This window comes from Cyrtonyx montezumae, unplaced genomic scaffold (genome assembly GCF_038088225.1).
Source record: "Cyrtonyx montezumae isolate F1298 unplaced genomic scaffold, pur_monq_1.0 scaffold_6, whole genome shotgun sequence".
In the NCBI taxonomy this organism is placed as follows: Eukaryota; Metazoa; Chordata; class Aves; order Galliformes; family Odontophoridae; genus Cyrtonyx; species Cyrtonyx montezumae.
Genome location: NW_027072067.1, coordinates 10,779,953 through 10,793,231, shown reverse-complemented (window position 1 = coordinate 10,793,231; position 13,279 = coordinate 10,779,953). Strand labels below are relative to the sequence as shown.

General features: G+C 53.3%; 2 protein-coding genes across 2 annotated transcripts; both read right to left on the bottom strand.

Annotated features, from left to right (window-relative positions):
- Positions 1-63: 63 nt before the first annotated feature.
- GMPPB (GDP-mannose pyrophosphorylase B) lies at positions 64-2,075 on the bottom strand. Its single transcript, XM_065749495.1, has 8 exons — positions 1,898-2,075; positions 1,750-1,830; positions 1,619-1,667; positions 1,092-1,393; positions 930-1,008; positions 726-853; positions 417-599; positions 64-249 (listed from the first exon to the last, which is right to left on the bottom strand). The coding sequence occupies exons 1-8, from the start codon at positions 2,024-2,026 to the stop codon at positions 118-120; spliced, it is 1,083 nt and encodes a 360-aa protein (XP_065605567.1). The 5' UTR covers positions 2,027-2,075; the 3' UTR covers positions 64-117.
- A 946-nt stretch (positions 2,076-3,021) lies between these two features.
- Positions 3,022-10,244, bottom strand: IP6K1 (inositol hexakisphosphate kinase 1). The gene is made up of 5 exons (XM_065749485.1): positions 9,911-10,244; positions 7,749-7,959; positions 7,071-7,255; positions 4,322-4,497; positions 3,022-4,106 (listed from the first exon to the last, which is right to left on the bottom strand). Exons 1-5 carry the CDS (start codon positions 10,131-10,133, stop codon positions 3,597-3,599), a joined length of 1,305 nt encoding a protein of 434 aa, XP_065605557.1. The 5' UTR covers positions 10,134-10,244; the 3' UTR covers positions 3,022-3,596.
- Between the last annotated feature and the right edge of the window lie 3,035 nt (positions 10,245-13,279).

Here is a 13,279-nt window from a genome sequence, read left to right as displayed (position 1 = left end):
ATGTGGGGAGGGAAAGTCGAGCCGGCTCTGGGGGCTTGAATGTGCACAGATGATGCTCAGAGGTAGATGGAAATATAAATATTTAATCTAAGCAGAGCCAGGAGAGCACAGCAGGCACTACATGATGATGCGTGGCTCCGGCACGGACTCGGCGATGGATTTGTGCGGCAGCACATTGGCCCCGTTGAGGTAGAGCTCATCGTTGACAATGACGTCCTCGCCGAGCACCGTCACGTTCTCCATGCGCACCTGTCCCAAGGGCTGTGTCACACCCAGCCCAGTTCAGGACACGGGGCTGCGCTCCCACTGCTGCCTCCTGCCACCTGTGCCTCCCTCCTCCCTTCAGCCACAGCCGGGAGGCGCAGGGCAGGAGCTGGCCCAGTCCCCGCAGAGCCCCGCAGCGCACGCCTCCTCACCCACTGCCCCACAGAGCAGCTCCAGCCCACGATGCAGGACTCCAGCCAGGAGTGCGAGCGGATGCGGGCCCCCTGCAGCACCGTGCAGCGTTTGATGCGCACCCCGTCCTCCAGCACCACGCCGGCCCCGATCGTCACATTGGGGCCGATGACGCAGTTTGCCCCGATCTTGGCACTGGGGTCCTGCAAGGAAGTAGTGAGGCCGGGGGCACAGCTCAGCCAGTGTGGGGACAGCAGCGTGCAGCTCGAGGAGGATGGAGTGGGAGGACGGAGATGACCCCGCACAGCGTGCCCGGGGCTGGCACTCACCACCAGCACGTTTCCCACCACACCAGGCCCCGAGTGCAGCTTCTCAGGGTGCTGCGCCCGCAGTGCCTGCAGGTACATGCACATGCCCGTGAGAAAGTCCTTGGGCTGCCCGATGTCCATCCAGAAGCCTGCAGGGACAGAGCCGTGGTGACAGCGGTGCAGGTGGGGCCCCAGGCACGGCCAGGACCCCGCTCAGGGCCTTACCCTGCAGCTCCATGGCATAGAGCTGCCCATCCTGAGCCATGGCCGGGAAGATCTCCTTCTCGATGGAGGTGGGACGCAGCTGCAGGGACGGAGGCGCGGTGTGGGCTGAGCAGGGGGACGCGGCCTCCAGCCCCCAGCCCCTGCTCCCCAGGCCAGCCCTACCTGGATGCGCTGCAGGATGCCGGGGCTGAAGATGTAGAGGCCAGCATTGATCTTGTTGGACACAAAGACGCGTGGCTTCTCCACGAAGCGGCAGATGCGGCCGCTGTCAGGCTCGCTCACCACCACGCCGTACTTGGCCGGCTCCTCCACGCGGGTGACCACGATGGAGCCCTCACCGCCGTGCTGCCGGTGGAACCGGGCCAGAGCCGCGAAGGGGAACTCGCAGATCACGTCGCTGTTGAGGACAAAGAAGGGCTCCCCGCCCTCGGCCAGCAGGTCCCGCGCCAGCGCCAGCGGTCCCGCTGCGTGGCCGTCAGCGTCACCGTGGGGCTGGGGACAGCCCAGCCTCGGGCTGGGTGCTGCCCGCGCCCATCTCGCTGTCCCTGGTACCACCAGCGCTCCCAGACACTGCCTGTCGCTCAGCCGCCGTCAGCACTACCTTCGCTCATCCCGATGACCCTCGCGCCCACCGCCTGCCACCCGTACCCCTCCCCGTGCCCCCCAGCGCTCCCGACTGTCACCGATACCTGTGCCCAGCGGCTCCTTCTCGTGTGACAGGGAGATGCGGATACCGAGCTGCGGGCAGAGGGTCAGAGCGGGGCGGCGGGGGGAGGGACTGGCTGGGAGGGGTTGGGGCGGGGACGCGTGGGACCCTCACCCGCTGCTCCTGTTCGCGCATGGCGGCCTCCAACGCCTCGGACATGTAGCTCACGGCCAGCACCACGTGGCTGACGCCCGCCTGCGGGAGCTGCGGTCAGGCGGCGGCGGGGCGGCGGGGCCCGGCCTCCCCCCGGAGCGGCCCGCACCTGGCGCAGCGCCTCCAGCTGGTGCAGCAGCAGCGCCTTGTTGCAGAACTCCACCAGCGGCTTCGGCCGGCTCAGGGTGAGCGGCCGGAGCCGCGTCCCGAAGCCGCCCACCAGGATCAGCGCCCGCATCCCCGCGCCCGCGCCGACACGTCAGCGCCGCGCGCGCATCACGCGTCACCGCCGCGCCCGCCCCGGGAGGCGGGGCCACGCGCGCCTCACCCAATGGGAGGCGGGGCCGCCGGCGCCCCACCCAATGGGAGGAGGAGCCACCCCCCGACGCCCCTCCCCCACCTCGCGGACACAAGCAGACGCGGGGCCGAATCCAGCTCCTTTAATGGGCGGCGCCGGGCGAGCACAGACAGCGGGCGGACGCAGCTATGTACAGGCGGCGGCCCTCCGGTCCGGGGGCTCGGGAAGGCGGCTCCGGACAGCCCGGCCGGGCGCAGGGCCGCTCCCGTCGTCCCGGGCTCCTCACTGCAGCCGCTCGGCCGGGCAGTGCGGGCGCCCGCAGAAGCGATGGAGCGGAGGGGAGAGCAGAGCAGCGCGCAGCCCGAGCCGTGCGGGAGTGCGATGGGGACACAGACGGAGCCGCGCCGCCCCTCCCGCGGTGCCCCGCGGAGCCAGGGAGCGGCAGAAATGCCGTGGGATGAAGCGGTGAGAGCACGAAGGGAGCGCTGGCCGAAGGGGCCGAGGACCGCAGCGAGGAGGAGCGGCTCCGGCACGGGAAGCCGCGGGCAGAGCACGGCTGGGGGCGGGGCGTAACACTGCTCCTCGCCAGCCCGGCCCACGCCCACGGAGCCCGGGCAGGACGTAGTGCTGTCCCCGCCCCTCCTCCTGCGGGAGCCGCCACGCTCGGAGGCCTTGGGACAGAGAGCCCCAAGCGGCGGGACCGACGATTACAAGGGGAAGGGTTGAAATGGTCCGGAACACCCCGCTGTAGGGCCGGGGTCACACTGACTGCTACAAGTACTATTGCTAGCCCACGAGCTGAGCTGTGGCTTGGTCAGCGCCCCAAGGCGGAGCCCCCACGGCAGAGCTCTGCCCATGCCGTCCCGGGGCCCGCCCAGGGCCGCAGGGGGTGGAGGCGGCACGGGGACGCAGCATTTCCATCCCCCCCACCCCCCGCGGCTCTGCCCTGGGGTGCATTTGGTCATTTTATTTCCACGTTTGGGTCGGTTATTCACAGTGCCCAACGAGAAGGAAAAGGCAGCATCAAAAGCAAAGCCCCATCGGCAAAAGAGAGGGCAGAGCTAGCAATGCCAGCCAGCGAGCACACACAGCACCCGCCCCACAGAGGCTGCTGCTCCAGCGCCCTGGGAGGATTTCATGCCGAAGGCTGTTAGGGGGCTGCCGAAACAGGGGGCCCCTCAAGCCACAGCTCCAGCCCCCCTAGAGCCCCTGCACAATCCTGCTTTCCCTTCCCTAGGGCCAGGTCCCCCCTCCAGAATACACATGCGAGGAGCGGAGTACCAGGAGCCCCAGGAGGCAGCTGTAGAGCCCCCTCCAGGAGGCAGAGCTGTTGTGGTCAGCTTGAGGAGCACTTCCACCTTGCCTCCCTTCAGCTCTTCTATCCAAGTACATTTAAAAACAGTGGAGCAAAACAATTGTTTTAAAACTGAAGTGGCTGCTGTTTCCCAGGGTAGCAGGTGGTCACGTCTGCTCCAGTCACCAGGACAAGATAAGTGAGCGCAGCCCAGGGCTACTGGTTTCCCTCACGCAGCTGTTCCATGATGTTGATGAGGCTCTCCAGCCCAAACACGTAACCTCTGTCAGGCCCGTCATGCACAGTGGGGTCATCACGGAAGCCTTTGAACGTGCTGTGTGCAAAGTCAATCATACGCACGTCCACCATGGGATGGGGTGGGGAGCTGGGCTCCACGCTGCCGCCGTCCTGAAGGCTCTCGGGAGCAGAGCTGTCCAACTGCTTCAGGCGTGTCTCGGAGTGGCACTCCACAAACATCTCTGCCCTGCTGTCCTTCCCATCGTAAATGATGAGGAGGGAGCTGGAGTAGAAGCGGTAGGAGGCCTGTCTCTCCAAAACTGCCTTCAAGCTCCGGAGCTTGGCGAGGACAGGCTCAAAGAGGTCCTTGCGCAGCTCTATGCCGTTGTGGAGATACTGGTAGAGGGCGTTGCGGAAGCCCTCGATGGAGAGACCACGTCCATAGTATTTATTCCTGCATAAGTAATGCCCTGTGTTCAGCTGATAGACCTGGAACACCAAAGGAAACGCACATCAAGTGGGAATGCAACTTTAAGGCAACACACAGGGAGCCCAAGAGCTGCCTTGTAGCAGCAGTGCAGAGGGAACTCAACTCCACACCCAGGAGAGAGCAGGAACAGTGATCCCCAAATCCCCAGGCAGCTCAAGTGTTCACAGCCATGGAAAAAGGAACGTGCAGCCCCTGCAGCCCCGAGGATTCCTACCTGCATCCCACACACTCGCACACCCAAGGTGGCAGAAGTGCTCTGCTCACACTTCTTCATCTGCCGAGCAGCCTTCTCCTCAGAGGCATCATCCCCGTGCTGTCTGGTCCCCATCTTCAGATCAAGCACACAGGGAAACTTGAAATGGTGCACCACGTTCTCCAGCAAAAGGAACTCTGAGAGACACGTCAAGGAGAGCTCCCCAGTCACAGACACCACTCCTAGAGCCACCATAAAGAGGGACAGAGGCCAGAAGGAGACAGGCAGACAGACAGGAACCAAACCAGGAAGATGAAGAAAAAGTCAAAACCCAAACAGTGGCACTCGAGCTCTGGCAGCAGGTAGCAGAATTCAGCATGGAAAAGGGCAGGCTCGGCACTAACAGGAGATCACACACAGGTGTACTGGAAAGCTCAGCAGGAGGAATCAAGGAGCAATGGTAACGTCAGGAGAGACACAGTGTACACAGTAAGGACTGGTGATCCATTAGGGGGAGCTTAAAGTCTACACAAATTCACTATTTAACCATAGAGATTAAAGCACACGATCCACACGGACTGGGAATTCAAGGTTCAAGTAAAGGCTACAGCTCCGTTATCAGCCTGACCAGAACAGCAGCACTGACCGATGGAGGGGGGAAACTGGAGAGGCCACAAAGGCAGGAAATGGACTTGTAACGGGAAACTTCAATTACCACCACACACAATGGGCACACCTTCCATCAGGGCACAAGGCTGAGAGCAAACCTGAGACAATCAGTACAGCAAAGCAGCCCCAGAGGGGACAAAGAACCCCAGTGTTTGCCCCACGGGTCATGGTTCAATATGTTACTCTGAAATGGCAACCACAGAATGGATAGATTAAACTTCCAAGGGAGTTTAACGTATAGAAAAAAATCTCAAAACATAGTTACTGGTAAAGAGGAACTTCATAAAAATAAGGAAGTGTGTTAAAAAAAAGATAGGACAGCTATAAAGAATTCTCTGCAAGTGGTGTGGAGTCTACTTAAAAATATACGTTTGGAGGCTCAGAGCAGACATTTGAGAACAGGAAAAAGAAGCCCACAGTTAAAATGTGGAAGAATAAAGCTATTAAAAGCAAGGTTGTTTCTAGGGAAGCAAAACAATAAAACTGAGCTCAAGCAGGTGAAGCAAAAACACAAGTTGTCAAGTTAAAAAAACACAAAAAACCCCAGCAAAATTGTGAGGAATGGTTTGCAAAGGCACAGAAAACAAATCCTTCTTAGGCCATGTGAAGAAGCCATTCAGACTGCTTGGAGGACTTCAAGACCAAGTATAAAAGGAGCTACAGGGAGGTGGGAGTAAAAAGAGACTCTAAAAAGAAAGTAACACTAACAATGTACTGTGTTTAGTAGGGACTCCCAAGCCAGAACTCCTTTTCTAAATACACATTAGCTCAAGCTGAATTGCCAGGAGAAGAGCTGTACATCCAACAGGAACTGATGAACAATAAATCATCAGAACTGGGCAGTGTCACACCCAGAAGCACTGAAGGTCATGAGACAGATCTACTCCTACTGCTAAGCAGGAACTGTAACTCATTTAAAGCTGCCTTAGCACTAGGAGCCTAAAGGGAGGCCACAGCAAGGCTGACTTACAGATATCTGGAGAACTACAAACTGGCAGAAGTGTATCACAGCTCAGCTCTCCTGAAGAACAGAAGCTGATCAATGAGCTGTGGGGAAGGATCAAGCACACCTTCTATGGGAGTCACGCCTCAAAAATACCCTGGGGCTCTTCAGCAACTTTGACAAATGCAGACATGAAGTGTCAGACCAAATGAAATCTGCGTGAGGAGATCTGTGGCAGTGCCTCAAAGGGGCTAGACAGCAGACCGAGGATTAAGATGCTGACAGTCAATTAATTAGCTAGCAAATGGAAGAAGAAAGGAGTTGGGATGTCTGGCTGGTCACAAGGCCTGTGTGTGGAGAACCATGCTGGTCTACAAGCAATCCAGAAAAGGAAACAAGATGACGAATATATTAAGTCAGACAAAGCTCCAAAAATGGGGAGCTGTCAGAAGTCCCAAAAGGATTTTATGAGACCCACCTGGTCATTAAACAGGTAGACATCCTCTAGAGTTAACGTGCAAGGTGATGAACACCAGGGGAAGCTCTGTTATTTTTAACCTTAATGTATAAAGCAGTGGGTTTTTTTAACAGCTATTACAGTCAGGAATGGGATGTCAGAACAAACAAACAGCACTTACAACAAGTGTGTGTCACAAATTATAAGGAAGAAGGGACACAACATCACTATACAGCAGTGGAAATGCAAACTCTGGTTTGCCAGCATCTTCTGTTTGGTGTGCAGTTCTGGTCACCATTTCCAGAAGGGTACAGTAGAACTGGAAGAGACTCAAGGAAGGTGACAAGGACCACCATAGCTCCTTCCCAAAGAAGGACTGAGCAGGCTAGACCTGCATCTGCTGCTGGGCAAGGTCACAAGTGAAGAGCTCAACAGTTCAAGAAAATACAAACCAACCCAGAAGAAAAACCAAGTGTGGGAAACTAGTCAGAAATGTGGCTTGTCTGAGCATCAAGGTCAGAAATGAGTGGCGTTGTTTGAGAAGTAGGAAAGAGTATAGCAAAAAGAAAATTTAATACAGCTTTGTTTGTGCAGTGGACAGGGAAAACATTCTTCTTAACACAAGCCAAGGGAAACACAGGCCTAGCTGCTTCCAGCACAGCAGCAGCAGCCTGACACACTCCGCACTTCCCCAAGGATACTGTAGAGTTTTCTCTCCTTGGACTCTGACCGCATGCGGCTCAGCTGCTGCTTGTGACAGCGCAGGCTCCAGGGGTTATGGCTGATCTTCTCAGAGCTCAGACCACTGTTCCCATCCAACATCTGAAATGGAACATCTGAGTGGATGTGCAAATCCATCCTGGAACTCTTTGCCTCCTGGATGTTGCTGGAATAAACACAGAACGAGGAAGCATGTCAGAACCCATGCATTCTCCAGCTCCCTGCAGCGGTCACACCTGCACATGACTGCCTCCTGTTCCTTCTCCCACTGTGCACTTCACACTATTCAAAATCTGCCAAGTAAACAGCAGAGCCTTGCTAACACCCCAGGCTGTGGACCCACACTTCTACCCTCACGTTAAGGACTGGATGGTCTTTGAATCTGTACCAGAGTCTGCCCCCCCAGTCTTTGCTTTCATGTCCAACTGCTACCCCATGTCAGAAACACTTCACTTGGATGAGCTTGTCTAGAACGGGGCACAAGTCCTAACACAATTTGCAGTGCTGGGATACAAATGCTGGGATAGAAAGTGCAAGACAATCCAGCAACTGTGCAGAAGTACATAACACTCTCAGGTGTTTCAGGGTCTTCAGGATCAGAGCTGAAAGCGGAGATTCCCCACTTGTCACACTGTTACTGGACCTTCAGAAGCTTCTACCTTTCAGTGCTGTCACTGGCCAGGCCAGGTTTTTCCTCCTTGTGCTCAGCACCACTGCTTGACCTGTGAAGACTCCGACGTGAGTGCTTGCGTCGTGGCTGGTCCCTCTCTGGCATGTCATCCTGCTCCAAAGCTTCGTTCTCCATGTAGGGATATGCTACCAGGTTAATGTAGCCATCACTGTCCCCCTCAAAACAGACAGACACCACACCTGCCAGAAACAAGGAACCTGTCAGTTCTGTTTCCCAGCAGAGGAAATGACTGAAATCTTGCAGTGTACAATCACACAAATGTCAAACTAGAGAAAGTAAAGCAGAGTCTACCAAGCTGCCAAGGGGGGAGGGGGGGGGGGGGGGGGAGGAAAAGCATATTAAACATACATTTAGTTCATTTGGATGAAGTATCTATGTCCTGCAGATGTGCTCTTGCAGTTGACAAGAACATCCCTGGTCTGCTTCCTCTGCTCCAAGAACAGCATCTGAGCACTGAAACTTAAGTGACACCTGCTGCTTATATCTAAGTCAGACAGTCTCACAGAAAAGGGATCAGTGAGGCTCTGGGGGCTTCCTAGTGATAAAAAGCAGGATGCCATAGAGCAAAAACACCCATGCCAGCTGAAGGCAATCAGGTCCACACATGCTCTGTCCATGTTACCTTCCAAAGGCTCTTGAAAACCACACTCCCAAGGAAGATAAAAATCTTTCATGGCATCAATGCTGAATGTATCTAGATGACCAGCCACAGAGCAGAGCAGCTGGCACTTCCAGTTAGGGTTGACATCTTTGGGGCACCTCCAGCCCTAAAAACAAGGCAATCAACATCTTTCAACTCGCAGAAATGAAATCTTTTATCACCTTGTCACCAGTATTAAACAGCTGTCAAGAATATTGGGTGCTACATAGACTGAATCCAAAGATTTGCCACAATAGCAATGAAAAATTTCACTGCTGAGTTGATGGAGAACATCATGTCACTGCCTTTCCTTATCTGCACACAGCAATGCCAACGAGCACAACAAAGCTCAACACAAGTTGTTCTTAGTTCAGGACTCCAGCATGTCACTACATAAATGATCATCCAAGCCCTCTGTCTGCCTGGACATGCTCCACAAGCCACATCTCTGAAGAGGCAATCTGCATACTCAGACAGGAAACATCATCTTCTCCAGAGCAGCAGGAGTGACCCCTGGGACCAGCAGGAAACTGCACTGGAGTCTCAGATGAAATCCCATACTGTGTGGAGATGCACATCTTGTGCCGTTAGGCAACTAAGAAATAAGATGCTGGGCCTCCATCTGGAACCATCAGCGTCATCAGTTTCAAATGTATCCCCCAAGGAAAGCCTGACATCACACTGATTCCAGTAACTACACAGGCTTCAGCTGGGATTTCGGATGGGTCACCAGAGCACCATATGGACCCAGTGCAGCTTGAGGGTATAAGAGGACCCACCCATTAGAGATGGCATCCTTCAGTTGTAATCCACATACAGACACAGGCAGGTAAGCTGACACTGCTTTCAGCCCTTCAGGATACAGCCAGACCAAATGGCACGACCTGGAACAGATGGTGGTCCCAGCTGCCCGTGAAGCACAGCCCTCCTTGTGCCACACAGGGAGAAAGCAGCAGCCCCAGTTACCGTGCTGCAGGGGAACACGAGTGTACCTTCTGAAAGATACAGTGAGCAACTGATACACAGTGGAAAATTCCACTCCTTTGGAGCAGCTGGGGACAAGGCTCACTTCACCTCAGCACTCGGGAAGAAACACTTCCTGCTTCAGCAGTTTTCTGATATGGGTCCATCAAAGAGCTGGGATGAGGAAGCAGTAAATTATGGGACTGGAGTGCACAACTGCACAGTGCACGACCTAACTTCATTTGCTCAAGGTCAAGGCAGTAGTAGCTGACAATAAATTGCCAGTAAAATTATTTCAGTCGTAACCTTAAGTGTTAGACTACAACAATTAGATTCTGTCTAGAGGGATGAACACATTAAGCACAGAAAAGAGACCTCCCCCTTCCCAAAAGCTCCAATCAAACCGCCAGCCTGCAAAAGAGCAAAAGTAAAAAGAAGGGACAGAGACAGCAACACATGAGTGGCTCCAGGAAATCCAGAGGGCAGGTTCACAAGTCACTGCGTTCCAGGATTTCCGCAGGCCTCACCTTTGTACTCAGGTGTGAACTCCTTCATTTCTGGAGGCAGGGATTCGTAGAAGCGCTGCTCCCTGGTGATGAGTGGCTTGCAGACAGTGTGGTCATCATAGCGCATCATGCTGCTGTGGCCGCCCACCTGGTGAATGAAAGGCTCCAGCAGGACCCCCCGCTCTCCAGATCTAGTGGCATTCTTGCCATATTTGCCCACTTCCATGGTTTGACAAACACACATTGCGTTGGACACCAGTTGAACTCCTGGAGCATGGGGAGAGCCACAAAGGCTGGGAGATGCAGCTCAGCAGTGGTCAGGCAGACGCGGGTGAAGTCCTGGCTGTTCACTTCCTTATGATGATCTGAAAGGGCAAATAAGGCTCCTGTGAACAGAGAACCACTCGCACTCATCCTCATCTCCATGGAAAACGTTTTGCAGTTCTTGCTATCTCTTTACATCCGCAAATGTCTCTCTTACACTCTCCATTTACTTCCCACTAGTTCCAGCATGCTCCTCACCACCTCTTTAATTGTGTAGCACATGCTAATTTGGAGCCTGTCTCATCCACAGCTTCTCCAGCAGGGTTGACAGGAGACAGGGAAAGGAGGTCTGTGTTTTCTGAGGCTTTCGTCTTTAGAAAATGCCATTTCCTTCCTTCAGCTCATTCAATCAGTAAGGCACGGTGGTAACGGAGCACAAACTGTGAGCTCCAGCACGACTGAAAGCAAGCCCACACCTGCCTAGCAGTGACAGAACCAACACAGGCAGAACAAGTACTTTAAGAATCAGAATCCCATTCCTTGTGCCTCTGTGCTTTTAACATCTAAGCAACCAAGTAACTTCTCTTCACCTCCTACCCCAATACCATTTCCTGCTTTTCTTTTTCACTTCTCTCCATGCTATGACATGGGAGGTTTTCACAACAAGTGCCACAGCCGTCCTGTTGCTGCCTCTCCTCTAAGCAGCTTCCCCTTGGATCCTCTCTGTTATTACCCTAAGCCCTTCAAGAGCAGCTGTTTCCTGATGCTTGTACATAACCTACTCACACAATAAGCCTGGGCTTTCTAAAGGTAGGCAAGAGAGACTGCTAGACCCAAACGAGATTAGAAGTGCTTTGGAGAAGACAGATGCTCTTTAAATGTTTGCAGACTGCCTGGCACAGCCACAGGATGATGAAAAATCAAAACTGCCCAAGTTCTCTCCAGATGCTTTGCCCTTCCTAGCATAGACTGTAGCTGCTCCTGGGGAATGCACCGCAGCATCTCCTCACAACAAGGACCTGCCTGAAGCACAAGAACCCCACGGCAACTACAAGTTTCTGAATTCACCAGTTATTTCAGAACAGCCGCATGCAGGGGCAATAATGAAAGCCTGAGGGACCTCAAAGCCTGAACACAGCTCAGGCTATCCCTCCTCCGGCCACGGGATGTCTCTGCAGCTACACACCACCACTGCACCGGGCCACCATCCCGGGAGAAAGCTCTTCTGGCTCTTCCCTCGCTCCCCAGTTCAGCAGCACAGAAGATACAGTTCTAGAGATAAAGTATCCTCCGCAGTTTCTTAATAACACATTAAACACGACCTAAGCCAAAAGGTCACAGCACACAAGGACGCCTCTCTCTCCTGTCCACACATCCCATCACACTGGATTTTGAGGCAGTGAGACCGTGTACGTACATTTCAGTTGAATCATCCTTCTGATCCAATGGAAAACATTTCCTTTTGTGGTGGCTACGTGACCACACGGTCCTCACAGGACTGCATCCAGTGCAAAGGGATGTGAACAGTCAACTTACCCGCATAGAAAATAGAGAAGCATCATATCTGGATCAAAGTAAAAGGTTTCAGCCTCTAAACTCAAGCAGGGCCTGTGTCACACCACAAAGACCAAAACAGGCTGTGGACTTCTCTCCTCCCTTTCGTTTGTTTTATCAAAAAGACAGTTCTAGCAGCAGAGGCTTGCCTACATACTTCTTAGCTTTGTTTGACAGCAGCTGATATCCAAGAAGCACAGTGCCAGCATCTGCAACACACAAGCACTACACAGCTGAAGCTTCACAGACCGCTCTCATCATGCCTAAGCAGCTTCGCATTAGATTTAGTTTCCTCTATTTTGACAATGACCAAAGCAGAGTTTTCCATTATTCCAAAAACAGGGGACAGCATCACATCTTCCTGAAGTTTAAACTTCACGGGACAAGGGAGCTAAGAGAGTCCTCCACATCTCCAACTCCCGGAGGCAAATGTACAACTCCCAGTTCTGGTACCCATCCCAGTTCCCACTAGGAGTTGATTGCAAAGGGTCTCCATTTCACCAGTGACAGAACAAAGCACTAATGTACCTATCTGAGAGACCAGGGATTATCTATGTATGCTCGTTAGCTTCAGACACCTTCATTAACTTCAGAGATCACAAATATCCAGGCAAATGCATACTGGCAGGCTGTTCTCAGACTCAACTCTGGGCAGATTTTAGCCATCAGAGCAAGAGAAGGGAAGCCTGGCCTGCTTCAAGGCAGCTGCTGAAAGAGAACCAACACCTAAGAACGTGCTACCTGAATTACCAAGGGGATAGCAGCAGCCCACACTGTGAGGTCACATATGAGTGAACATGAGGAAAAATGCTTTCTCACCAACAGCATTTAACAGGCAACACTGAAGAAGAAGATAACTACAGGGCTTGAAAAACCAACATATTACATCTGGGAGTGGGAAATGAGTGATATTCAGAACAACTCAAAGCAAAGAATTATTACTAAACATGGGCACTGTCCACAAATAGAGACAGAAGAATCCCAGCAGTTTCAAACAACCATAAAGCAAAAAAAAAAAAACAAAAAACCAACTATTTGAAGGCCTAAATATTACTCATCCTTCCTCTGTTAAACAAAGGCATTGGTTCAACTATTTTAGCTGGCTTGTGAAATTCAGAGTCTTTCCAGTTGGACTGAAATGCAGCCTTAATCCACACAACAGCTTCAGGGAGACGAGGTCATCCAAGCACATCCTCTGGCAGTGCCCAACACTGCAACCAGAGATCAGACAGCAGCAGAACACAGAGGGAAGTTTAGCGTCCCCCTTCCAAAGACAGCTAGCAAGACCCACCAAGCCACACTTGTGAGAGGTAGGGGTGAGAAGAGTTACTTGTGACTGCACAAGGACAAACCACATTTGATATTCCTTTATCCCATCCACTAAAAATAACCTGTATGGAAAAAGACTGGCTCCACAATATTTAAATCTAACTGCACACTCTGAATTCAAGCTACATGCCTCACATTTCCATCACTTGGTCTTTAGTAACACAGGATGTTTAGAAACACAGCTGTGGATCTGTGACATCCTGAAGTCGATGTCTTACCAGACCTCCCCCAGAACCAAGGAGA